The sequence below is a fragment of the Crassostrea angulata genome, chromosome 4, assembly GCF_025612915.1.
Source record: "Crassostrea angulata isolate pt1a10 chromosome 4, ASM2561291v2, whole genome shotgun sequence".
In the NCBI taxonomy this organism is placed as follows: domain Eukaryota; kingdom Metazoa; phylum Mollusca; class Bivalvia; order Ostreida; family Ostreidae; genus Magallana; species Magallana angulata.
The window spans coordinates 38835069-38862085 of record NC_069114.1 but is presented as its reverse complement, the minus strand read 5'-3'; the positions used below and the strand labels follow the sequence as shown (position 1 = coordinate 38862085).

The 27017-nt window shown below is 36.0% G+C and overlaps 4 protein-coding genes across 5 annotated transcripts; 1 reads left to right on the top strand and 3 right to left on the bottom strand.

The window, feature by feature from the left end:
- The first annotated feature begins 2678 nt into the window (after nucleotides 1–2678).
- Nucleotides 2679–6693, top strand: LOC128181944 (uncharacterized). Its single transcript, XM_052850525.1, has 6 exons — nucleotides 2679–3374; nucleotides 3556–3658; nucleotides 3996–4171; nucleotides 4345–4497; nucleotides 4892–5014; nucleotides 6002–6693. The coding sequence occupies exons 1-6, from the start codon at nucleotides 2689–2691 to the stop codon at nucleotides 6123–6125; spliced, it is 1365 nt and encodes a 454-aa protein (XP_052706485.1). The 5' UTR covers nucleotides 2679–2688; the 3' UTR covers nucleotides 6126–6693.
- LOC128181945 (uncharacterized) lies at nucleotides 6634–8783 on the bottom strand. The gene is made up of 3 exons (XM_052850526.1): nucleotides 8390–8783; nucleotides 7295–7388; nucleotides 6634–7198 (listed from the first exon to the last, which is right to left on the bottom strand). Exons 1-3 carry the CDS (start codon nucleotides 8729–8731, stop codon nucleotides 6825–6827), a joined length of 810 nt encoding a protein of 269 aa, XP_052706486.1. The 5' UTR covers nucleotides 8732–8783; the 3' UTR covers nucleotides 6634–6824.
- A 3761-nt stretch (nucleotides 8784–12544) lies between these two features.
- LOC128181676 (uncharacterized) lies at nucleotides 12545–14805 on the bottom strand. Its single transcript, XM_052850158.1, has one exon. It carries the CDS (start codon nucleotides 13483–13485, stop codon nucleotides 12811–12813), a length of 675 nt encoding a protein of 224 aa, XP_052706118.1. The 5' UTR covers nucleotides 13486–14805; the 3' UTR covers nucleotides 12545–12810.
- A 5688-nt stretch (nucleotides 14806–20493) lies between these two features.
- Nucleotides 20494–27011, bottom strand: LOC128181837 (pre-mRNA-splicing factor SLU7-like). Of its 2 annotated transcripts, none has more exons than XM_052850380.1 (14): nucleotides 26897–27011; nucleotides 26397–26595; nucleotides 26099–26249; nucleotides 25880–25960; nucleotides 25369–25536; nucleotides 24687–24743; nucleotides 24322–24441; nucleotides 24073–24170; nucleotides 23810–23877; nucleotides 23474–23670; nucleotides 23183–23287; nucleotides 22498–22689; nucleotides 21843–21989; nucleotides 20494–21433 (listed from the first exon to the last, which is right to left on the bottom strand). In XM_052850380.1, the coding sequence occupies exons 2-14, from the start codon at nucleotides 26561–26563 to the stop codon at nucleotides 21260–21262; spliced, it is 1725 nt and encodes a 574-aa protein (XP_052706340.1). In that variant the 5' UTR covers nucleotides 26564–26595; nucleotides 26897–27011; the 3' UTR covers nucleotides 20494–21259. The 2 variants fall into 2 exon arrangements, with proteins under 2 accessions (XP_052706340.1, XP_052706339.1); XM_052850379.1 differs by having other exon boundaries at nucleotides 26397–26591; nucleotides 26897–27003.
- Nucleotides 27012–27017: the final 6 nt, after the last annotated feature.

Sequence of the window (27017 nt, the reverse complement as noted above, 5' to 3'; positions counted from 1 at the left end):
GTAGTGTAGATTCAAAGTTGTGAAAATCATGACCCCCGGGGGTAGGGTGGGGCCACAATGGGGGTCGAAGATTTACATAGGAATATATAGAGTAAATCTTTAAAATTCTTCTTCTCAGAAACTAATCAGCCAGGAAAGCTGAAACTTGTGTGGAAGCATTCTCAGGTAGTGTAGATTCAAAGTTGTGAAAATCATGACCCCCAGGGGTAGGGTGGGGCCACAATTGGGGGGGGGGGTCGAAGTTTTACATAGGAATATAATATTAGAGTAAATCTTTCAAAATCATCTTCTCAGAAACTAATCAGCCAGGAAAGCTGAAACTCGTGTGGAAGCATCCTCAGGCAGTGTAGATTCAAAGTTGTGAAAATCATGATCCCTGGGGGTAGGGTGGGGCACAGTGGGGGGTCGAAGTTTTACATAGGAATATATAGCGTAAATATTTAAAAATCTTCTTCTCAGAAACTAATCAGCCAGGAAAGCTGAAACTTGTGTGGAAGTATCCTCAGGTAGTGTAGATTCAAAGTTGTGAAAACATGATCCCTGGGGGTAGGGTGAGCCCACATTGGGGGTGGGGGTGTTAAAGTTTTACATAGGAATATATAGAGTAAATATTTTAAAATCTTCTTCTCAGAAACTAATCAGCCAGATGATTCTTTATAATTGTTAAGACTTTGGCTCCAGGACAATTCTTTGGCCTCACAAGAACGTTCAGAGTTTGATGTAGCTTAATATCCCATATATAAACAATTGTAAGGGATCTTTTTGAGGACTGCAATACTCAACATGTGATATGACTATAAAATCATCCTGTTAGAAAAGGGACTAGTGATTATAAACATAAGAATATCCAGGGGGAAAAATGGATTTTATTTATACAGGATCTACATGTATTATTGTACATTGTCCAGATTGTTTGTATTATGACTCCATTAAGCTGATTTTATCATACCTATTGTTCCTCAGGTGAGCGATGTGGCCCATGGGCCTCTTGTTTAAGTTTTAAAGTGCAATTTTAAAACCAATCTAAAATGTATGCTCCAAGTACATGTATTTAAAAGAAGAAAGAAATGTCTATTATTCTGTCAGTATTAAAAACACGGCTGTCCCTGTATGTCAACTCATTAGCAACATATTAAAGTTCTAAAAGTTACAGTTATAAAAGAGATGCAGTGTATGAAGACTTCAGATTCATGAAGAAATATTTTTGAAAAAAAAATATAAAAACTTAATCCAAATATACCCACCATAATTTTAAAAGTGTTAAACAATAGAAATAAAAGACTGCAATAGTCCTTTCAAGAAATGACAACTGAATAAAGTACCTACAGTTATTTAAAGGGGGTTCTCCCCCTTGAAAATTTCAACTTTGATATTACAGTTAACAAAAAAGGCCTTTCATGCGCGGATCTAGAGGGGGGGTCGGGGGGGGGGGGGTCCCGACCCCCCCTGGAAAATGAAAATTTATTAAATTTACATAGTAAAATTATCGCGAAAATATGCCTCGGACCCCCCCTGGCAAACACAATTATCCTTCGGACCCCCCCTGGAAAAATTTTCTGGATCCGCGCATGCCTTTGAACCAACATCCCCCCGGGCAACCAAAACTATTTTTGAGAGCTGAGAGAAAAATACTGCCATTAAATCTGATTGATTTGATCTGAGAATCATTCGTTAATATTTTTTCGCTCACCTGAGCTGAAAGCTCAAGTGAGCTATTCTGATCACATTTTGTTTGTTGTCCGTCTGTCTGTCCGTCTGTCAGTCTGTCCATCTGTCCATCTGTCTGTAAACTTTTCACTTTTTCAACATCTTCTCAAGAACCACTGGGCCAATTTCAACCAAACTTGGCACAAAGCATCCTTAGCATAAGGGGATTCAAAGTTGAGAAAATTAAGGATCACGCCCTTTTGCAAAGGGAGATAATAAGGAATTTATGAAAACTTTCGAGAAATTTTAAAAAATCTTCTTCTCATGAACCATTAGACCAGAAAAGCTGAAACTTGTGTGTAAGCATCCTCAGGTAGTGTAGATTCAAAGTTGTGAAAATCATGACCCCTGGGGGTAGCGTAGAGCCACAATGGGGGGGGGGTCGAAGTTTAACATAGGAATATATAGAGTTAATCTTTAAAAATCTTCTTCTTAAAAACTAATAAGCCAGGAAAGCTGAAACTTGTGTGAAAGCATCCTCAGGTAATGTAGATTCAAAATTGTGAAAATCATGACCCCCAGGGGTAGGGTGGGGCCACAATTGGGGGTTGAAGTTTAACATATGAATATATAGAGCATATTTTGAGTAGAGTAGAGTAGAGTTTGTATTATGACTCCATTGAGCAGATTTTATCATACCTATTGTTCCTCATGTGAGCAATGTGGCCCATGGGCCTCTTGTTTTGGACACCTCGTTATTTATCCGGGTTATAATTTCATTTTCGTGTTTTACTTTTATAACGATGATAACTATTTCCGGTGTAGACTTTCAATGTAAACATTGACCCAAACATTGATATTTGATTGCGATAAACGTTCCTGATTTTTTAACAAATGAGTTATTATGACACTATTCATGCTCATTCGACATATTAGAATTAATATCCTGCTTACTACTCATCTTATTCACATTTAAAACTTTAAATTTTGTTAACCTATTTCAAGTGGTGATGCAACATCAAATAATATAGCCTGATAGAAATGGCAGATGTTGTACAGTATTTTGTTGTAAAGTGTGCAAACTTTCCATCACTGAAAACCTGCATTAGATCGGAGAAGTGGGCTTGTAAAGATCGTGTCAATCCTCCCAACCCACGTGAGGTGTTAACCAGGGCCCTAGAAAACGGTAAGGTAGTTCTCATCTTCAGCGTGAACAATTGCCATGGATGGCATGGATATGCTGAGATGTTAACCCCACCCGACAAAGACGATAATGGACAGGAGAATGGGTGCGTTGATGAAGTTGGAGAGTCCCTTGCAAAGAAGGGGGTTGATGAGACTGAAAAATCTACATGTTTAGTTGACCACTGGCATTATTTCAAGGTGAAATGGATAACAGTCTTTGCCCAAGACTTTGGAGAGCAATGTTTGTCATCAAAATACACTGAAGATATGTTGATAGACAGTGGACCCCTGAATAAAAGTAGGAATTGGCAAGAAATTCCTCAGACAATTGGCCAAAACCTCTGTTCTCTAATGGATAAATTTTATGCAGAACTCAAAGAAAAAAGAGAACTGAAATTAAAGGAGGAGTTGGAACGCATACCACCACCATTTTATGATTCACAAGAAACTGTCTCTAGTGATGATACTTGGAAAACAATTGTAAATAAGGTAGAAGAAGACCTTGGAAAGATAATTCTAGCATGCCCATTTGGCAGTCAAAGGTACTTTCTCTGCTTGGTCCTGGTATATACATGTATACAAATAAATGAGTTCTTTTAATTTGCAATCTTCATGGAAAAGAAATGATGATATGTATTTTGATTGAATATTGAACCACACTGTAAAATATAGTATCAATTATTTCATATATATTGCAACATGCGTAACTTGTTATTTTAAAAGGTACAACTTGTGTACACCAGAGAGTGACACTGACATGTTCATTGTGTATCAGGCCAAGACAAAGGATGTTTTGGGATTTAATCCACCTAAACAGACCATCAAAGTAAGTGGTGAGGAAAGTTAAAAACATGTAATGATTGATTTTGGGATTTAAAATTTTTTGCTTACTGGCATTGCAGTACTTCCAACACAAAGGCACTTGACATTAGAATTTTTTTATAACTTGGTTTGACATTCTCTCTGACATCATACATGTTATAATGAATTATGATTATTTAGGTAGTTGAGATAAAGTATCTTCCTGTAAAAAAAACTTCTAGCATCAAATCCTAGTGGTCCAACACTTTTGTGCTGCATATGGTGCAAACCTTTTGCCAATTGCCATATATAAAAAAAAAAAACATACCAAATTAAAGAGTTCATTTTTATGGTTACTTTAGAACAGTGAGCACCAAAAGTGTGACTACACTATCCACGAGATACACCGCTTTGCTGAGCTGCTGCTCAGTGGAGACCCGAGATGTGTGGAGACGTTGTTCCTTCCCACAGAGATAATGGTCAGAACATCCACAGAGTGGCAGGAACTAAGGGCAGGCAGGAAACATTTTCTGAACAAGTATGACTCATTCTTAAATCTGAATATTTGCATGTACATATACGTTATGAAGTACATATATATGTATATCCTCAACATGAATCAGTACACTACGACATATACATATACATGTATAGTGATGCTACCATTCATACTGATATATAAATAAACATTATGTTGTTCAATTTTTGAAGAGATTGCCTCAGCAAGTACCTCAGAGATGCCCAAGGAAGCAAAGGCACCAAACAACTACAGAAACTGTGTGCTGAACACCCAGGGATGACAAAGCTGACTAAGAAGATGTGTAAGCTGGTCTATGTGATTGTAAGACTCCTACAGAATGCAAGGTAAGTTCCTAACTTCCTCATATTATAGGACTTAAAAGGTGTCATCTAGCCAAGGTTTCCAATACACTACATTCGTCATAAACCAGCAATTTTCAATGCTAATCGATCAAGGGTTAATGCATCTTCCCAAGTCTAGGGTTTCTGATCCGCTCCGCTTCTCTTGTGAGATTAGAGCAGATTAGAAACCCTTGACCTGGGAAAAGGGGTTATAAGGAACACAGTGTATTGGAAACAATTTGACTTGCAAGGATGGAATGGTGTGAGCATTATTTCATTTTAAGGTGTTTATTCCTTTCGAAGGTTAAAACATTGGTGGCATGATGTTAATTATGGAATATGACCTTGTTGAAAACAATTGAATTTGTATAAATTGTTTTTCTTATATTCAATTCAGAAACGTAGCTTTAGGGGAGGATTTACAGGTCTACAGGGAAAATGGAAGTCCAGACAGGCAGGTTTTAATGGCGATCAGGCAAGGGGATTTCCCATCACAACAGGCATGGCAGATCATACAGGAGTAAGTGGGAGTGACATTGTACAATATGAAACAATGAAAAACCAATGTATAGAGAAGTTAATAATAATTTGGTAATGAATATTATGTGGGGTTTTTTTTCAACCTGTTTTTTTTATAGTACAAAATAGAAACTGTATAAATACTGTATATAGCGAGTTATTTTGGCTGTTGATATTAGTCACCACAGTTTCCAAAAAAAAGCCCCAGAATAATTACTTGTATAAAGCGGAAAAATAAAACTCCTATTAGAATTTATATGTAAATAAAGGTGTTGCCCTTACCTCACAAAATCGTAATTTTTTCACTTATGATAAGAAAGAAATGGAAGAAATAAAGACATTTTTTATGTCAATTGATTCTTCCTTACCCAAGATGATTATTATAGTGAACGTTTACTGAGAAGTTTAATTTGTCTATTGTCTGTTAATTTCAAACTCCTCTACAGAAATGAATGACTGATTTGAACCCATTCCAAAATTTGGTAATATGGAACCAAAGTTTAATATGTACTATCTCCGTGATTTAATGACTGTATTACTTATTATTAAATTTCGACAACCAACGCCGCATGGACGTTTATCCGTTTATTATATCAATGAAATAATCTCAGTCTTATTTTACCTGAACATATAGACGACCAAATTGGAATTTTTACGAGAATTTATGAAATACATTCAGTATATAACGTATTAAAAGAAACTCATTATTTTATTATCTTCGCTAAAGGATTATAGATGATAGGATCGACAAATTTAGCGAATTTGCAATTATTTAGAACAACGTATGCATGTCCCATGTATTCATATTTTTTCCTTTGAGAAGTTTATCATTAATTTTCACTGTCTCGTGCGAAAATGGATTTAAAGAAAATTCAAAAGTCGGTTGTATGAGAGCCATTAGTAAAAGGATTGTAGAATCATTGTATAGAAATTCATACTTAATTCTTTATACACTGTATATAATTAGACCAGTTTTATCGTTCTGCAGGTTGGAAACAGCCATACAGAAAAGAAAAGATTTGGTTCCGGAGAAGACGAAAGATTGTGTCGAGTTTACGAAATCTTGGCTCCTGAAATTACGTCATAAAGATTTTTTGACGTATCCAATGTAATGTGACTATTTTGTATACACTATATTGTTGCTTATTTTTATTGTGTACCAGTAGTAGGATTGTTCTATGTAAAAATAATAAATATTAGTATATGACTAATACTTGGAAGAGGTATTAGTCATATACCAATATTTATTCTTTTTATGGACCATTACACATTTTTTAAAATTTTATTTCATTGTCAATTTGTACCTAGATAATATTGTATCTTTGTTGTATTAGCCGAATTCTTTAGTCCAACAGCTATCAGCAAGGTCTTTAACTCCGCAATATTCCACGCGAGTTTTTGTTTTTTGCGATGAAATTTACCCAGTTTTAATATAAAACAAATATGTTGTGCAAATCTAAATTACTTGGAGTACAACTTAATTACAAGCTTGCTTCATTTGACAAAAGGACAAACCCGTATGCCAATTAGCATTTTTCCTCTTTACTATGATTTGTGTATACTGTAACATCATGCATGTTGCATGTTTTGAGTTAAAGCATTACAACGCAGTACAAAACCCACAATGTACAATTTTATTGGGATACAATGTAAAATTCTAATTAAAAACGTTTTTAAAAATCAACCTCTATTTGAATAATAACGTAATGGAATCGAATAATACAATCGGAAAATCTTGGACCATTCGGAAAAAGGTTGAAAAAAAAATTCCGCTTATGGAAAGGTCCGAGAAGTTCCGATTGGAGCTGTGCTCAGCTTCCGTATCCGACTAAGCGTATTGATATTGGTGTTGTCTTTTCGTACACACCGTACACCCGAGACACAAACACACTCAGTTTATCACCATGGTTCAACAAAAAGGAGTCTTTCAACACACTTTGTTGGAAAGCCATAACGTCTGCGTGTACCGAGTACGATCGCTTCATGATGATGACAGTGGTGTTTCCCGACTCCCGGAATACCGCGTGCGTCGCTGTTGTTATGTTGGGTGTGATTTTCATTGTTGCAATTGTGGACACCTCGTAGAACCCTTTCTTCGGGATCTGAATAGAGACTTGATTCGCCGTAAAATTCCCGAATGCTATGTCATATGGTTCGGCTTTGGTTAATAAAACACGGGAATGGTCTGCAATGAAAATTGATTTTGTAAGCAATACTGCAATTAATTTATTTTACCTTCACTCCAATGAAAGAAGATATGAGGCAATAGATTTAAACATACCTGTCTTGTATTTTGCCGACAGAAAGCGCTGAATGACCGTTGGCATTTTTGTCTTATCATTTAAAAGTTTCTGAGACAAGCGCTCGCTGGCCATCTAAAATGGGAAAGAAAAACAAACTTAAAAGTATGAGGGAGATATTATCATATTAAAGTATCATTCTATATTTTTCAAGCATAAATCGTGTGTACGGGTATAATTAAAAAAATTTATAAGTGCGCTTTAGCGCATGCAATGAAATTAAAATTTTATGAATACAACTGAAGTAAGGTATAACAATGTATAATATCTATAGGGTTGGGGGGGGGGGGGGGTGTTAATTTTCATGTAATCTCATCTTTATGCGAAAAATGCAACTTTAAAAAAATTAGGCAATAACATTTTAATCTCGCAGTACCGAAACAACATACAAATCAGCCACTGATAACTGTTCTGCACTAACGCATCCCAATCCAAAATTAGAGGAAATGATTTAATGGTATTCATTTTTTTAAATGTTCTTCTCTTTCGAAAACATTCGAAAAACATTTCATTCATATTCGAAAGCTTGGTATATACCCATCATAGTCTTCGGAACCGGGGAGGGGCCCCCCCCCCCCCCCAACTTTTTCACATAATTGATCTGAAATTTACCTTGAAAACATATTGAAATATTGAGAAGTTGGAGTTATAGTATACTATACTATACTATACTATACTATACCCCCCCCCCCCCCCCCCCCCCGATGAGGATTTTCATGATTTTGGGAATTAGGTTTTCAATTTGCCTCCGACGCCACTGCCCATTTAGAAAAGTTGTTATTCCTAACAAAAAAGTCATTCCTTTAAATAATATAATCGATAATATTCGAAAACATGCGATTCCTATTCAATCATCGTGTCAGTCGTATTTGATAACAAATGGTATGCGATTTAAATGCACAATTCTTATCCATGTTATTTCACGGTACTTTCGGTTAAATGCATCGTCGGATACACACGAGTGATTACACAAACCGAAAGTACATATTTCCTCGTATATTTTATATTTTAGATAATACTAGGAAATCAAAACGAAAATCAAAACGAAAGTACATTTATATTTTCAAATTTCTTACCAAGGAAACAAGCATTTTTAAAGACTCCAAAGACGAGTTCATAGGATTGAGACTTGTTTCACCATTCTCTTTACTTAACATTGTTGGTTTCTTCAAATGTTCGCTTGGTCCTTTCGATTCAAGCACATCCAATACATGGAAGTAAATAATACCAATTTGTATGCATATAAGCAAAACAGAACCACAGAGAAGAGCACTGATAAAACAATGACAATTCTTGTAGCTTTTTTCAGCAGATATTTTCTTGGACTCTGAAATCAATTCCATGTCAACATTATCGTATTCCATATGGTCAAGTTCATTTGTTTTATCCATTTTCTTCCACAAAGCTTGTACACCCATTTTTTTCCCGCTTGTCTATTTTCGATTTTGATTCTACGAAACGACAAGGAAGGATATTTGTGAGCTGGCCCTTATAATAATTAGAGTTAATTAGTATATGTATTAAATGAGTGCGTCATCGCGACGTCAATAGATAAAATTGATAGATAAAAGATAAAGTTGATATTAACAGTCTTATCATTAATTGTTATTGTAGGTGATATATTGTAATATTTTCGGCCAAAGATTTATAATTTTAAAAGTGCCAAAGTAGCTTTTTAGCCGGGCTTTGCTGAAAGCAGAGTCCTGGCTATAGGCAGGCAAATCGCCAATGTTACTATAAATAGCACAAATTAATAAACAAAAAACCAAACAGCGTCAAGGTAAAGCTCCCGCTATACCAAATAGTTACACAAAGAGCCACGTTTTGTCAAAAGTGTTGGCATTTTGTTTCTTTTTTTTAAATTTGGAATGAATTGTCTATCTTTTTTAGTTTTCTTATTAATAACGTGTTTTTAAAACATTACTATGCATTTTGGACACATACAATGCGCATGAATTTCCATGAACTACTTTGCTGCGCGATTAAGAAACAGGGATTGAATATATAATGCTTGTTGCAAAATTCAAGGCAGTAACTGTTAAACTTTTTAACTTCTACTAGACAGACATATTTTTTGTTTATAGCCGCTTACAAAATTTGGTCGCTCTCTGATGCTTTGCCGACATTAAAAGCATGAAGAGAGAGAGAGAGAGAGAGAGAGAGAGAGAGAGAGAGAGAGAGAGAGAGAGATTTTCAGTCTTTACTACACAATATGCATAAAGACACACCAAAAGAGCCCGGCTTTCAGTACTTCAGTACTTTGATTAATTTTTGGGAGTGATTTTAAATCAACTCTCCTATGCAGTTACTCGGGCAAACCGAAAGTGAAACAGTGTTTGGACCTAAGCACAAACTTACACCGCTGATAACATTAAGTTCTTGAAAATAATCGATAAATTCGATGTAATGTATTCTAGAACATTGTTTTTCAAGGAAACTCATTTATAGATGCCTTGTAAATAGTCAAATTTTAAATGGTACGAACAATTTAGATATTTTGTGTAGTCGTACATTGTATGTATTCCTACGCCAGAGTTCAATATATCCGTAAATCTCCGACAAGCAGCGTAGATTAACGGAGATAGCCGAGCGTCTGGTTGAACGAGACTAGAGCTCAATATTGCTTGGATCCGTACTATTTCTTTGAAATATCGATTACTGATACGTAGTTTGATAGAATTAATTCTTTAAATATTACACAACATGATTCATATGGGGTTTTCGCCAAATTCTTGTCGGAGAATAATTCATATTTTAAAAAATGTGCATAATTCAAATACATATAGGAAACTACTTGCCATGCAAAATAATATATCGTTGATTCTAAAATAAATAACAATCGATAAAATCAACTCCCGTCAGTTCTTCAGTACTTTGATTGATAATGGCAACGGAAATAGGATATAAAAATGTAATGTAAATATGGCATCCAAAATCAGCTAGCGGTCCCACCCCCACCCCCAAAAAAGGAAAGGAAAAATATTAAACCCATATGTTTTGATGAACTAACAATATTTGTATATTTATTCTAGTAAGTAATTAAGACGCACCCTTTCAAAAAGCAAATTTTTGGCTATATTCATCAAATACCTTAACATTCAATGTCTTTTTTTCATTATTATATACTTTGTTAAGCAACCACAATGAATCACGCGGCATTCAATTCAATGTCTAAAACAACCAGGGTGTTGTTATGTAGAAGAATTTATACCGTCTTTATTTAAAACAGTTTGCCGATTATTTAAATTTCTTATATACCGGTATTTTCTTATAGTTCAACTGTCATGAACAAAAGGTAAAGTAACCCTTTTTTGAACCACGTTGTCTCTTTGTTAAGTTGATTTTAATTTTTTAAGACACGTTCATTTTATACAATTTTAGTATAAATGCGTTGGTTACATTATTGCTTTTTCCTAATAAAAGGTCCCGTGAACAAGATAATTAGAGTTTGCACAATAAGTTCAGGAAATACAAACGATTCGTAAATGTCAATTTTGCAATGGCATTGAACAAGTCATGAGTTCGAATCGCGCTAGGGCCTTTATAGTTTCAATCTTTCCAAAATATTTTAAAACATATTTTTGAGTCAAATATTGTAAAGTTTGAGAAAATTTTAAAACGATGAAAGTATTTTGATCATAATGTACTTAAATCCACACTGATATCGACAGGTATCCCATACCACCTTAACACTAAAAGAAAAATGTTTAAGCATAAAATGTAAGTAAAGAGATTTGCAAAAAAAAACCAACGTTTTTCATATATTTCTTTAATGAACATTTTTTCACGATCGAATCACAAATTATCGAATTGGACATCATTATAAAGGACACAGAAGTACCTCAATTTTAAATAATTTTCCCTGAAATTTTTTTTATTTGCATTTAAACCGGTTAATGCCCAAAAATTCAAGGTATAATTTTAATTCCAATTTGGGCCCAGATGGCATACAAGATAACAATTATTAAAAATTCGTAAAAGAGAGATTACACATACATTACCAGGCTATTTTTGAAGTTTGAATATTTTGAATTTTCAGTATAATTGCATGCAATTTAATGCTAATAAATAAAGTCATATTAAATATTTTCCATTGAAACTACATGTGTATATCCAAACAGAAAGATAGCATATAACATGCAATATAATTATGGAATTACGTAGTGGAAATCTTCACAAGAATTTTTTTAAAAGAACTATGGAAGATAGGTCGCATCGGACCTTAAGGTGGTATGGGGCACCTCCATATTGTGACGTACTGCCGAGCGAAATAAACAATAAAATCCAGCATTTTGATTCAAGCAAAGTTTTTCATTCCCGAAATTGCAACCTAACACCAACAGCGTAGGGCAATGGGTCAGAGCATTACTGCGAATTTGTAAGTCATTAGTTCGAATCCCTCTGGAGTTTTATTAATTTTTACCTTTCCAAAAAATTTTAAAATATATTGTTGGGTCAAAATTTGAAAAATTTTAAAACGGTGATTTCAAGTATTTTGATAACAATGTACTTTTATCAACATTAATATCGATATGTGTCCCATACCACCTTAATTAAATGTTCGTTATTTGTTTTCTACGGAAGTTTTAGCCCCTCTCTTTCAATCAGTTAATTTTAAATAAAACAATAACGAAAAGATAAGGAAAAGTTCATTTTGCAGAACTTTATATTGTAACGTGTCGCGGCCTCGACCAGGCGTCTCGGTCCGTACCCGGTTCACCCGAGTTTTATAGGGAATGCAAACAAAGAGTAAAATGACACTTGCCAAGTGTCTCTATGATGAAAAGCTTTAATTCAAAATATACAGATATAGGTTAACCACTGCCTTGTGGTGTTTCTCAATATATACAGATATATATAAGCCACTGCCTTGTGGCTATTTCTATGTTTGTCAACCGCCCTTGCCACCTGGCAAGGCAACTTGTCGCTCAGCCACTTGGTAATGCAAGTTGGTCAATCAATCTGGCTATGCCACTTGGCCTCTCAATTTGTCATTCGGAGAACCTGACTTAATCCACTTTAATTAACCAATATTTCCTACTTACAGAATTCACGGCTGTGAAACTCTACAACACAGTAATTCGCACTCAGGGATTACTTTACGTATGAGTCTTCTATGCAGACTATACAACATCAACGAACACAACTAGCGACACCATCTGGCTCTTAAACCAATTGCGTTATGTCTAACACAAGTGTTTAAGGACATCCAAACATATTCTCTCGATTTATAAGTCTATCTGACTAATAAGAAACTACAATACCTGTTTTTGTTGTTTTGTTTTTATATAATAAAAATACTTGAATCACTCTTTTAATCATTTGACATTTTAATAACACTATTTACAATAATTACTGATAATAAAAATACAAACAAGGGAAGATAACTCTTTCAACCGTTTCACTTCCCTCCCCTTAAGAATATGCGTCCCGCATGATTCTACTGTCAGAACAAACAATAAGTAAATAAAAATTAACAAGTCAATACGCCGATGATCTACAGCATCTTTTCCCTCTTTACAGTGATTGTCTTGCGTCCGTGCTCCCGGACAATGGTTGTTGTCTTGATCGACTTGGTATATACAACTGGGTCTGTCTGAACAGCCTTATCTGCAACTTTGCACGTGGGGTCATTTGTCTTGTCATCCAGCCTCGGTGTCTTACAACGGTCAGGTGTATACACGGGCATGGGTTGAGTCCTCTTTCTAACAGTAGGGTCGACGGCTTTCTCACAGGGTGAAGGTCCACTGGTACCCGGTTCTTCGTCAATGGTTATGTCGGGTTCCTGTGAGAGCCACTCCTCTTCATCTGAAGACTCGTCCTCGTGGAGATCTCTAGATAAACTATCTTCACTGGATTTAATACCCTCTGCATTATCAGACTGTTGGCTGCCTTGACCTTTCTCAACTTCGTCTGGATGGTTTCTCTTTAGATGCCGGATGTAGTTGACTTTCTTGTCCGTCGAATAATCACATCGTCTACAAAAGTGTCTGGTTTCATAACAATCGGCCTTGTGGTCTTTCCATTCCGAGTGACTTCTACTTTTAAAGGAACAGAATGGACATTTCTTCAGCTGTTCTGCACTGGTAGTCTTCGTCTTCGCCATTTCTCTACAACAGAAAAAAAACTTGTTGTAAAGACAATTTACCACTGGACATAATCTTGCAGCCATTTAGGCCGTCTTCTAATTCTAGAACCACCCGTTGCACCCAAATTAACATCATTGTCAACCTCATCTGTTTCAGACCCTTCATCGCTTATAACATCCGCCTTGACGTTGCTTGTAGCAGATTGGTTAGTTTCTACGTGAGAACTAGCCTCTTCAACAACCTCTTCTCTTAATACTTGATCACGCTTTAGTCGTAACCTGTCAACATGCACAACCTGTGGTTTGCCACGTTGTCCACAATCAACCTTGTAGGTTAAGTCTGTCAGTTTTCTGAGTACTTTAAATGGACCTTGCCAGTAACTAGTGAACTTCGGGGATCTTCCGACCTTTCTGATAGGAAAGTAAACATAAACTTGATCGTCTGGCTTGAACTTTTGCCATGATAGTTTCTGGTCGTGGTACCTTTTCTGTCTCACCATAGCTGTGTTTATATTCTCTCTGACATACTTGTGAGCCTCCTCCATTGTCTCTTTGAGTTGCCATGCCCACTTGTTGCTTGGAATATATTTAACTTCCGTTGGCATCTCGTACATAATGTCCAGCGGTGTAGTCACCTCTCTACCAAGCATCATGAGGTTTGGTGTGAACCCTGTGGTCTCATGTACTGATGATCTGTATGCCATCATGACATAAGGTAAAAACCTATCCCAGTCAGAATGGTGATCATTTACGTAGGCACTAAGCATCGTCACAAGTGTCTTATTAAAACGTTCCACCATCCCATCACTTTGTGGGTGGTAAGGGGTGGTACGTGTCTTCTTTATATGTAAGACATGACACATCTCGGAGAACAGTTCGCTCTCGTACTGGCGACCCTGGTCAGAATGGATGATTGAGGGTGTTCCATATCGTACAACAACTTCCTCAACTATAATTCTAGCAACGGTTGCAGCTTCCATGTTTGGCATGGCAAAACTCTCCGTCCATTTAGTAAAATAGTCGGAAATGACTAGAATATATTTATTGCCGTTTTCAGTCAACGGAAGTTCACCCAAGATGTCAGTCGCAATTCTGTCCATGGTAATCCCACTTTTTACAAGTTTCATTGGTGCTCGCTTCCTCATTTGTGGACTCTTTCTCTTAGAGCACTTTTCACAGCCAGCTATGTAGGTTCTAGTGTCAGCTTTTAAACCTGGCCAATAGTATTTCTGTCGAACTCGGGCTAGTGTCTTGGTAACACCCAAATGTGCAGCAGTCTTCATATCATGGCAATATTGCAAAACAATTCTGCGTTCGCTTCGGGGTATTATTGCTTGTAGACAAGACGCTTTTCCATTGCCAGCATCATACCTCCGGTATAAGATACCATTTTCTACCACAAGGCTATCCTTCTGAGACCAAAGAGATCTCAAAACATATCCAAGACCACTTATATCCTCGTATGCAGGTTTGCTTGTACTTTCCAACCAGCTCTTTACTTGCTTCAATTCATGGTCTTTATTTTGTACTTCCCTGATGTTGAGACATAAATTTTTGCTTTCAGAAGCTAACTTAACAACATTGACATGACTCTTTGGTGACTTATCTTGTGGTTTGCCTGAAACACTTTGCTTTTGCGAGTGATTTGATGGATCATATCCACATTGTCTACATGGTAACCTACTTAATGCATCTGCATTTTTGTGCTGAAGCCCCGGCCTATGTTGTATTTTGAAATCAAAGGCACTTAATGTCTCTAGCCATCTGGCAAGCTGACCTTCGGGGTTTTTGAAGTTAAACAACCATCTTAGTGAACCATGGTCACTACGAACCAAAAACTCTTTTCCATACAAGTAGTGCTTGTAATGTTTTATAAAATGAACTACTGCCAAGAGTTCCTTTCGTGTGACACAGTATCTACGCTCGCATTTTGTCAGCGTTCTACTTGCATAGGCTATGACACATTCTTTCCCATCTATGTTCTGTGACAACACCGCTCCTATTGCTTGGTCACTTGCATCAGTATCAAGTATAAATGGGACTTTGAAATCTGGGTGAGCCAATATAGGGGAGTTAATCAAGTGGCTTTTTAACTTTTCAAATGCTTCTTGACATTCCTTTGTCCATGCAAATGATTTTCCTTTCTCAGTCAGGGAGTGAAGACATTTGGCAACAGCAGAGAAGTATTTGATAAACCTGCGATAATAGCCACACAAATCCAAGAATGACCTTATCTCAGTGACGTTTGATGTCACGGGCCACTCTTTCACTGCAGCTATTTTGCTTGGATCTGTGGCGACACCTTTTTCAGAAATGACATGGCCAAGATAAGTAACTTCTTTGGCGAACAGGCAACACTTTTTGGCCTTCAATTTCAAATTGGCTTTCTGTAGCCTTTCAAAAACCTTACCCAGGTTTTCCAACATATTTTCGAAAGTCTTACCAGTGACAATGATATCGTCTAAGTAGACTAAACAAATGTCCCATTGTAAACCCGCTAAAACGCTTTCGATGAGGCGTTCGAATGTAGCTGGAGCACAACTCAAGCCAAAAGGCATTACATTAAACTCAAAGAGACCTCGCCTCGTTGCAAATGCCGTTTTGGGTTTGTCTGCACTCTCCATTTCTACTTGCCAGTAGCCCGAACAAAGGTCAAGTGTAGAAAACCAAGTTGACCCAGACAACTGGTCTAAGGATTCATCGATCCTCGGGAGAGGATATGCATCTTGAACGGTGCAGCTGTTGAGGCGTCTATAGTCCACACAGAACCTATATGAGCCATCTTTCTTCTTAACCATGACAATAGGTGAGGACCATGGGCTATTGGATGGTTTGATGACGTCTCTCTCCAGCATGTCATCTAATGTTTTATCTGCTTCCTCTGTCAAGTGGGCCGGTACCCTCCTTGGATGCTGTTTGATAGGACGACTATCACCAGTATTGATGTGATGCTTGACAACACCTGTTCTGCCCAAGTCAAAATTGTTTTCTGCAAACAAAGAGGTGTACTGTAATAAAAATGCTTTTGCCTCTTTATGTTGTTCGGGAGATAGAGTGTCTACTGTCTTCTGCAACATTTCTGCCAGATCCTTCCGCAGCATGGTTGCACTCTGGGGATCTTCATCTGACAACATATTCTGTGCTGTATTCACTTCAGAAAGCTGTCCTACTGTGGTTCCTGAATAAATGATTTTTGATTCTTGTTCCGTATTCATGAGTCTTACGGGAACAGTTTCTCCAGGAGAAACAACTGACCTTGCAGTCAAAGCAACTTGCTTTCCAAAAATGTGGTCAACTGGTTCCACTATACTTTCACAAGATGGAATATGTGAACCTATTGGCACACAAACTTTGCCGGGTATTATGACCTCACTTCTTGGCGGAATGCTAACTGTTTTGGCAGCTGTTATCCTAAAACAGCCAAGGAACCCTTCTATCGCCATTTGCTTCTCATGCCCCTTGATGATGAGTGTCTCATTGTTGACATCAACTGAACACTTGTTTTTCTTCATAAAATCAAGGCCTAAAATACCGTCAATCTTGAGATTTGCAATTATAGCATCATTGTAGCATGTCACCTGGTCAACACAAATGTTGAAGTCTGCTTTTCCATGCACGGAAAGTGGGGTACTATTAGCTGCCCATATTGTTTGAGATACTTCTCGCAAGTTAGGTCTTATTGCCACTGGTAACTTTTTGTATAGAGTTTCTGATACCAGTGTTACAGTAGCACCAGTGTCAACAAGAAACTTTGCCTTTTCTCCCTGTACCTGAACTTCTACATACAGTCCACATTCCTCAACTGATGAACCAAGGCCAACTGACACATTTGGTCTTCTCGCTGCATTCTTATCACCTTGTGCATCATCTTTCTGGCCTTTATCAAGACTGTCATGTTGTTTCCGTCTTCTGCGTAGCTCAGGGCAATTACGTCTAAAATGTCCTGTCTGCTTGCATTCATAGCACCTGCGCTCTTGATTGTTGTTATTTGCACGGTCACTTCGAAACCATCTGTCATCATTATTCTTTTGCCTAGAGCTTCTTAATTCTTTCAGTTCTTCTGTAATGCACTTCATTCCTTCTTCTAATGACTTCATCCAGGTTTCCAGCTTGTTATCAACATTGATACCATTTAGCTGGGGTTGTTCATCTGCAATAGCTGTCCTCAAGTGTCCTCTGAGTTCTCTATCTCGTTTTTCAACTTTGTTATATGCCTCCAGTTCTACAGCAAGGCTAATGGCTTCATTCAGATTGGCAGGACGGGATTGCTTGATTCGAATACGAATGTCTGAATCAATTAAGGCATCAATAAATTGATCCTTAGCCAATGTTTCACGAACTTCGCCAGGTGCAGTTGGGTATGCCAAGTTAGTCAACCGCCTGATGGCCTGGCCTAATTCCGAAAGAGTCTCTAATGGTCTTTGTCTTCTTTCTTTAAGTTGCACTCTGTATAGATCGGTTTGGTTAGGAGGTGAAAACCTTTCTTGTAAAGACCTGACAAGTGTCTCATAGTGCTGTCCCCTGTCCTTTGGCAAGTCACCTAATACTGCTTGAGCTTGACCTCGTAGGGATAATGCCAAAAACAAGCCTTTCTTTTCTTCGTTCCAACCATTGACACTGGCACATGCTTCAAAGTGACACTTGTAATCTAGCCAGGAACTAGAGCCATCATATGTAGCTGGCTTAACTGTCAATTTGCTGTCCCTTTCGTCTCTATATGTTTCATTCAATGTTCTGTTGACATCAGATTTAAGGGAAGGCCGGTGTACATTGGATCTATAAGGCAAATTGTCTCTTGGCAAATAGTCCTTCTCCTTGTCAAACTGGTCTGTTTCAAAGCGAACTTTCGGTCTTGCACCTTGATATTGGTGGGGAGAGTTGGTTCCTTTGCCTTGGTAGATACGATCATACATAAAATCTGTCCCTCTGTCAGAATACCCATGTCTCCTACTATCTGTCAGGGTGATGTCTCTTGGTCCCCTTTCATAGTCATATGTATCATCTAATCGACCAGTGGCAAGACCACTGTCCCTTGATGACACTTTGTCATATTGGCTACCAATTGGCGTAGATTGATCAATGCGGTACCTCTTCAACTTTTCTTCCATTTTGTCAAGTGTTTCACGCAAACTGGTCTCAATGTCACCTGACTCCTTTTCTTTGTCCGTCATAATTCCCTACAAAATCCCGCAGCTGCCACCAAATTTGTAACGTGTCGCGGCCTCGACCAGGCGTCTCGGTCCGTACCCGGTTCACCCGAGTTTTATAGGGAATGCAAACAAAGAGTAAAATGACACTTGCCAAGTGTCTCTATGATGAAAAGCTTTAATTCAAAATATACAGATATAGGTTAACCACTGCCTTGTGGTGTTTCTCAATATATACAGATATATATAAGCCACTGCCTTGTGGCTATTTCTATGTTTGTCAACCGCCCTTGCCACCTGGCAAGGCAACTTGTCGCTCAGCCACTTGGTAATGCAAGTTGGTCAATCAATCTGGCTATGCCACTTGGCCTCTCAATTTGTCATTCGGAGAACCTGACTTAATCCACTTTAATTAACCAATATTTCCTACTTACAGAATTCACGGCTGTGAAACTCTACAACACAGTAATTCGCACTCAGGGATTACTTTACGTATGAGTCTTCTATGCAGACTATACAACATCAACGAACACAACTAGCGACACCATCTGGCTCTTAAACCAATTGCGTTATGTCTAACACAAGTGTTTAAGGACATCCAAACATATTCTCTCGATTTATAAGTCTATCTGACTAATAAGAAACTACAATAACTGTTTTTGTTGTTTTGTTTTTATATAATACTTGAATCAATCTTTTAATCATTTGACATTTTAATAACACTATTTACAATAATTACTGATAATAAAAATACAAACAAGGGAAGATAACTCTTTCAACCGTTTCAATATATCGGTATAACTAATGAGCTGTATTTTGCTACATAAACTGCTATTATGATAAATCTGCATTTTACTTAAACCGTTTTAATAAATTTCAAAAATCATCAAAATTTATCAGAAGAAAGATTTCTCTTCTATTAAAGGAATATTTAGTACGAATCAGTTTTTGTACAAGACGACAAAATTGTAATTTTGCCACAGTCAGGGTCTCGAGCTCTTTAAAATCTTTTCCACAAAAATATGAAAAACTCGGTTTATAAACCATAATCTTTCTTTGTCATTAAAACCATCTTCGCTAGCCAAGGGTTTTCGAAGTGGACGGAAAACCCTTGGCTAGGGCAAATAAGTAAAACAAATTTCCGACATAAAAAATGCAGCTCATATTTCTTCAATAATAAGCGATGCGTTCAGTACATACACATATTTAATTAAAAAAAAAACCCACATTAAACTTTAAATTTTCAGATTCTAATTGGGGGAATAATGTGAATATAAATACGAACAAAATTTTTTAACAATACAATGTATTTTGAATTTGAAGATTATAAAACAATTTGCTATTTAATATATAATATTCGATAGTTTGCCTCAAAATCAATAATGTATTTCTATACATTTGTTTTGTCCGAGTTCATTTTGACCTTAAGAGGAATTAATTGAAATAAGTTTTTCCAGGGACCTCGCTGTTATCATTTAAAAAATAAAATGCTTTTTTGGGGGTGATTCATGCGGGATATGAAGGTGGCGACATTGCAGAAAACAGGGCGTACAGATTTCAGTCCTGTCAGTTTCAGTCGCTCTAGATTTCGACCAATCAATAAATAGGGCGTGTAGATTTCAGTCCTGTCAGTTTCTAGATTTCGACCAATCAATAAACAGGGCATGTAGATTTCAGTCCTGTCAGTTTCAGTCACTTTAGATTTCGACCAATCAATATTTTAAACAGGGCGCGTATATTTCAGTCTGGTTGTTTCTGTAATTTCCGTAACATGCGTAAGAAATAGAGGGAATCATACTCGGTAATTGTAAATATAAGATAATGTAAGAACTTAAATAGATTTACATACATCCAAATTTTACTGTGTACAGTATTAGAAATGAAAAGTATGGTGTTTTTTTCTTCAAAAAAATACCTCCTAAAAAGAAATGCAGAAAGATCAAGAGACATTCTATACATATTTATTTTCTTGTAAATGATGAAGAAAACAAGTTGACACACTACTACCTGTAAAGTAGGGTGTAATTATTTGCATGATATTGTCGTTGTCATACAAAAAGATAAACATTTGCCACTTCTATCATTCAATAACAACAAATATAATTCCTGTGTTTCATGTTCAATTCATTTTTATGACAAATTATTCCAGCTATCTCACAAAACACAAAGAAATGCCATGGCATGTTATAAAATGATTTACAGAAGGGTCCTTTTTCCAAATGAACTGAATGAAGATCTGTTTAAAAGTATGTTTTACTGAGGACCTTACAACTACAATGTACATGTTTATTTAGATTTCATTAGGGTCCCCTTTGTTATGTGATATTTCACACTGATCAACAATATCTTGTGTTATGCTGTTAATTAAAGGTCCCTTTGACATGTTCTTGAGGTCCTTTTAACTACATAAAGTGTGACAGTGTGTATGTTTTCTTGAGGTTACGATAAGGTTCCCTTAGTTAAGTGGTTTCACATGAATTCTAGCAACACACTTGTGTTATGTGTAAATTTAAGGTCCCTTTGGCATGTTTTAATGAGGTCCTCTTTTAACCACACCATGTGTGCCATTGTAGACGTATATGTTTTATTTAGGTTTCATTAGGGTCCCCTTAGTTATCTGATGTTGTTTTACTTTGATTCTAGTCACAATCTTTTGTGTTAAGGTGTACATTATGAGGTCCCTTTGACAGGTTTTAATGAGGTCCTCTTGGCTACGTGAAGTGTGACATGGGGTCCTCGGTCCTCCTGTGTTTCATCCTCCAGGCTTCCATCTCCTCGTCTGTAGGGGCCACATTATCGTACATGCTGTTGTAAGGTCTCTTTCTCTCATCCAGTGACAGCAAGTGATCAGCTTTCTTCTGGTGTTCTTCCTCTTTCTTTAAGGCCTGTAACATATCAACTCCAATATTTAAACCAAATATATCAAAAAGTAATTTTTCTAAACCCTACTTCAGATTTATTTATAAGTACATGTAACTGTATTGTATTGATAAATAAAATGAAGAAGATAAGAAAAAATATGAAATATTTTACTATGTTCAACATTGTTTACAGTATTGAAAAAAAAAAAATAAAAACACTGCTCCATAGCGAAGGATAAAATATTTCTAAAATACATGGGTTCTAACAGGATAAAGGTTTTGCATTATAAAACTGAAAAAATGTTTTGTAATATGTAGATTTTGTAAAAATTCTAGCATTTTAACATCATACATGTCTTAAAATGTAGATAGATGCAACACACATAATTTATTATAGATCAGTTTTCAGCCAATCACATTGATTTTTACAAACCTCTTTCAGTTTCTTCTCCCGGACTTTCTCTTCGTCCTCTGATTCTGACTCGCTACTGCTACTTTTGCTCTTCTTCTTGTGCTTCCTCTTATTCTTCTTTTTCTTCTTCTTTTTTTTCTTTTCACTTAACATTTTTTCCTGGTGTTGCTACAATATATCAAGATAGACTGCTGTTAGAGTTGATCACACAGACTTGTGATGTATACTAATATATATATGTACCAAATACTGGTACTTCAACCCCGTTTAAAAAAACATTCCAAGACATTCTGAAATTTTTTTTTTATTTTAATGCCTAAACAAAGCCCCCTAATAAACATTTTAAACATCTAAAGAAATGGGAAGCATTTGGAAAATTTTAAAGCAGGTATTGAGTAATAATTAAACATTTTCATGTACCTATTTTTCACAAAACCTGTATATATCTGTAATGTTTAAAGTGTTATATTGTAAAAAGAATCATTAATAAGTTTTTCAGGTGTTGCATATTTGTGACAAATCAAGTACAGGGAATTTGTACAGATTTTTTTGCTACTTTAGAAGTTTGTTTAATTTCTGCATGTTTTATTACTGCAGACATGCAACTGTGAAAATGGAAAAAAATAAATCATCAGGATAAAAACAGCTATAAAGTGACTGATAGAACTGTGCTGACCTGTAGCAAGGATTTGGGTTCCTCCTCCTCCTCCTCCTCTTCACCCGCCTCCTCCCCGTTTCCGATGGCTGGGATGATGTCTACATGGGAGGCATCAATTCCTGCAGCCCCGGTACAATAAGACTCTTTCACAAAGTTATGACAACATTTGAAGCCCCATCGGCCATCCTTCCAATAAGATCCCCACACAGACTGAAAGCAATGTTTAATATATTTTTTATACATGTATTAATAAAATATACCTATTAGAGCTACATTCTGAACAGAGGCTAACAAAGTCTCATGCAGCCTTACTAAGTACTTCTGTTATTGTAGATTCCTTAGTTATTTTACACGAGTACTTAGTTAATTACTTGATTCAACAGTTTTGCATAAAAAGTTGAGAATATAAAATTGTGAATGCCAAATTTTTTTCATAGTTTCAATTAGTTTACATCTCTTCGAAAAATCAAAGCAAGACTTAAAATCTGTGAGATGTACTTTTCATGATTTTAAGAGGTTATTAAATCCTCGCATTCAATCTACAGTATTTATTTTCCATATGAATTCAAAATAAGTGAAAATATAAAGAGATGTTTCTTGTTTGATTGTTACCATCAAGGGTTGCAAAAAACATGCAAAATGTTCAGATTTCCAACTGTTTTAGAACAGGTACTGTGAAGGGTGTCATTAATTGTACACTTACTGTGTGGTTGTTTAGGTAAACATCTTCTTCATACTTTGATCTAATCACTGGTTTTTCATTGCCCTTGATAACTGAACCATGTCGAGAATATTCCACATAGTCTTCCTAGAAAACAAAGTGATGTCTTACTGCATATTAACAAGTACTTTACATACTGACAAAACGAGCATAATCAGAAATCCCCATTGAGACTTGCATATGCTTTCTTACCTTAGGGCCAGTAAGTAAGTGCAAGATTAGTTTGGGTTTAGAAAACAGTTAATAACTAAGGTTCAAAAAACTAATTCCTACTGTTTGAGCCAAAAGGAGTTGTTTGGGCGGGGCTTGCAAATGCTCCTCCCCCCCATATTTGCTGAGAATGCTATCTTTGGCTGTAGACTTAAAATCTTCTTTCCTTTTCTGAACTTCCTGTGCAAGCAATTCCAATTTAGTTGGATCTGCTTGTAGGTGGACATCAGTTCCATGCTCGTAAGCTTCCCATGCAAACACTGCAATGGAAACAATATGAATTATTAAGTACTTACAATTACCGTACACTGATTTTATTGTATGACTAAATGTACACATTTTTCAAATCATAATTAAGTATAAATTTAGGATTAAAACAATTTGATTTTGGCTAGTTACCTTGCTTTGAGGCAAACTGATGTGCATCTCCTGAGAATCTGACAAAATTGTCTCCAGCATATTTTTGCCTATAAAATGCATGAAAGTTTAAGGTAAGATATATTTTATAAATAACATTATTTGAATTAGGAAATACAAGTATAGTATTTATGTTATTTATAACAATATAAACTTTAGCACCAGTTTAATGAACAATACTGAGAAAGATAATGCCCCCTTTGATTCTATTATTCAGTGAGCCGTTTTTTTCCAAATTAACTTACTCCATTTCTATGTTTCCTGTGTTTTTGTATGGATTTTCCCTCATAGAGCGGGTTTTGGGATCGTAGAAAGCCGAGTTTGGATCAAGGTTATACAAGTACTGAAAGCAAAAGTCAAAAATAATTCCACCTACAGTTGCTGAAAAATAAGCAAAGACTGAACGAAATCTAAAATATATGCAATACAGTGACGATCTACCACTAGTTAAAAATCCTGATCGAGGATTGCGAGTGCTTGAATAGGAGTCTTACTTTAGCCGTGTCTTCTCTGATACGGAGATTCCTGACTGTGATTCGCTGTTTCGTTTCAAACTTCTGACCGGGCATGTCCACATCATCAGCATATTTGTCTTCATCCTCACTGTCTTGTGACTGTAGAAGAAAAAGAAACAATTCGTGAATAAAATGCATAGTACTCACTACTGGTACCAAAAAATTAAAATTAATTAAATCCTTATATTTAGTTTATCAGTAAAATCAATCGTTTTTGGTTTATTGAAATGCAGTACACTGTATTTTAAAATAGTTCTCTCCATTTTTTTTCAACAGAATTTCTTTTTTATGTCTTTCATTTGACGGGTACTCTATACCAATGTCTGAATATGTTATTACTTTACCTTTTCAGCTGATTCTTTGCCTTCCAAAAAGTTTGCTTCCTTTAACATCCTCTTAGCCTACAAAATATAAGATGTCAAGTATAATATATATAATGTATATTGGGGTACAATTATATGTAATTTCCAAACAGTATCAAAAATCAAAATATTTCTTTGATAAAAAATCAAACAAGAGTCTCATGGGCCACATAGCTCATCTGATTTCCTTTTATTAATTTTCTTACATAAAACTCTTAACTTTGGAAAGGTATACACATATTGAAAAAAACAAAAAACAAATGACTAACACTATCAAAATTACATCAGAATGCTTGCACGGTAATATTATATAATTGAAGAATAATAAGTAATAAGACTTTAGATTTTCTCTTTATGCTCCTATGTTAAACTTGGCATGATTTATCCCTCACAGGTCCAAATATTTGTACACATGTATCAGGGTAACTGTTTGAACTTTGAAATTGTGCTACACCACAATGCTTTTATACTGATGTCAGAAATTCTACAATTTAATCTTCTCGGGTTGCTCAAGGGTTGAGGTCAAATTTGTCGAATAAAATTGACCCTGCAGTTTCAAAGAAGTTGAGAAAGTGTTTCAAAACTAATTAACAGTGGACAAACATGGATAGCAGTAGGTCAACTGAGTGATTCTGGTTCTTAAATCTTGAGAACACACACCCACCTCTTCTAATCGACTGTATTCCTCCCTCACTTTCATCTGATGATCTTCTACATCTACACCTGCTGCATGATCCCTCTTGCCTTCGTAATCAAAACTAAGATTAGGGGTTATGTGCTCGTCTGGTGCTATATCATCTCCTGTGAATCTTGCACCTATTTTTCTTGGCCTCTAAAAATAACATTTTTTGTTTAAGTAAATTAGTGTGATTCCTCCTGTGGTAGAAGATGGCAAAGCTTCTGTGTGAAGCTGAATACATACAGAAAACTGATATATAAAAGAAAATTACATGTATTTTTAAAAAATGTGAAACTATGATTTATTTTCAATAAAAGTTCTCATAGGGTCCAATAGTAACATAAAACTTTTTAAAATTACCCCCTTGAAAATAAGGATGATAAATGTCAGTTTTTTAATCTTAGAATAATTCAAACACCAGTAGTAGTAGAAAAGCAAATAATTGCATTAAAAAACCTATGATAGAAATAATCAGAAAGGATGATATCACTCTCACCTCTAAGCAGTCTTTTTTCTTATGTGTCATGGCACCACAATTTTCACAAGCTCCTTTCCTGAATTTGGTAGCAACAGGGCCCTAAAATTTGTCATGTTTAACATGTTTTAAAATTTGCTTCAAACTAGATTCAAATAAACCTCAATTTCAAAATGCTTACGAGGGTTAACTTAACCTGTATACATAGGTGAGTAAAATACAATATGTTGTCATTCCTACCTCCTTAAGACCCTTTTTGTACCATGTATTTCTGTCCTCATATGTTTTTATCTTATCTTCTTGAATTCTCTGATGTTTTAGTGTTGCTTGTGTCGCCTGGTAGTACCAAGGAGCTTGCATGATGTACTGGGGAATATGGGGATTTATTTCTCTGTGAAAAATAAATTAGAATATATAAATAATCTGCACAATAAGCTAAATGATGAAGAAAATTATATTGAGCAATGCATATTTCCCTAATAGTTGGGTACTAAGTAATTTTTCAAAGTCATTAACAAAAAGTTGTTCTTTAACTCACTTTCCCTCTTCATCAGTCATAGCTGGCGCTGTTCCAGCTTTCCTCATCTCCTCGAGCTCCTTCTGTTTCCGCCAGTCCTCTCGTGACTTCTTTTTTGGCTCATCCTGCTCCTCCGTCTTGGTCTTTTTAGCAACCACAGACGGAGGAAGGTTGAGTGAAAATGACATGGTGGTAGATACGCCTATGCTCCTCTATCTGTCTAAAGAGAGAATAATAAATACATAATAGTCTGGAAATGAAGGCATGAGAGATAATTATAACAAAAACTTATTCACACCATGCATTTCACAGCTAGCTGTTTTAGAAATAAAAGTTATACATGTAGTATACATGTCCTGAAACATGTTTCACAGTACCTCAGTATCTGTACAGCTGATCGACGTACAACGTACGTAGGGTTGATAAACAGTTATATTATATGGCTCTGTTCGAAACCATTTTTAATTCAGTCTCATTACATTCTCCTTAAATAAACTTTTTGTTTGTTCCCATTCACTTACCAACAATATCACAACGAAATCGCCAAATATGATATCGTGTATGACTATTCGTACTATTTTTTCATCAAACAGAGAAACTCTATTTTCATTTTTCAAGGCCGCTTATATCTTTATATTTGGT

Bases quoted from the DNA above. Each gene is read 5' to 3' on its own strand.
- LOC128181944 (XM_052850525.1), top strand. From the start codon at position 2,689: ATGGCAGATGTTGTACAGTATTTTGTTGTAAAGTGTGCAAACTTTCCA. The intron at 4,172-4,344 runs GTATGACTCATT...CAATTTTTGAAG, and splicing joins AGGAAACATTTTCTGAACAA to AGATTGCCTCAGCAAGTACC. The intron at 5,015-6,001 runs GTAAGTGGGAGT...ATCGTTCTGCAG, and splicing joins GCATGGCAGATCATACAGGA to GTTGGAAACAGCCATACAGA.
- LOC128181945 (XM_052850526.1), bottom strand. From the start codon at position 8,731: ATGGGTGTACAAGCTTTGTGGAAGAAAATGGATAAAACAAATGAACTT. The intron at 7,389-8,389 runs GTAAGAAATTTG...TTCCCATTTTAG, and splicing joins TAAAAATGCTTGTTTCCTTG to ATGGCCAGCGAGCGCTTGTC. The intron at 7,199-7,294 runs GTATGTTTAAAT...TTTTCATTGCAG, and splicing joins GTCGGCAAAATACAAGACAG to ACCATTCCCGTGTTTTATTA.
- LOC128181676 (XM_052850158.1), bottom strand. From the start codon at position 13,485: ATGGCTGCAAGATTATGTCCAGTGGTAAATTGTCTTTACAACAAGTTT.
- LOC128181837 (XM_052850380.1), bottom strand. From the start codon at position 26,563: ATGTCATTTTCACTCAACCTTCCTCCGTCTGTGGTTGCTAAAAAGACC. The intron at 24,744-25,368 runs GTGGGTGTGTGT...TATATTTTGTAG, and splicing joins AATACAGTCGATTAGAAGAG to GCTAAGAGGATGTTAAAGGA. The intron at 24,442-24,686 runs GTAAAGTAATAA...TTTCTTCTACAG, and splicing joins GCAAAGAATCAGCTGAAAAG to TCACAAGACAGTGAGGATGA.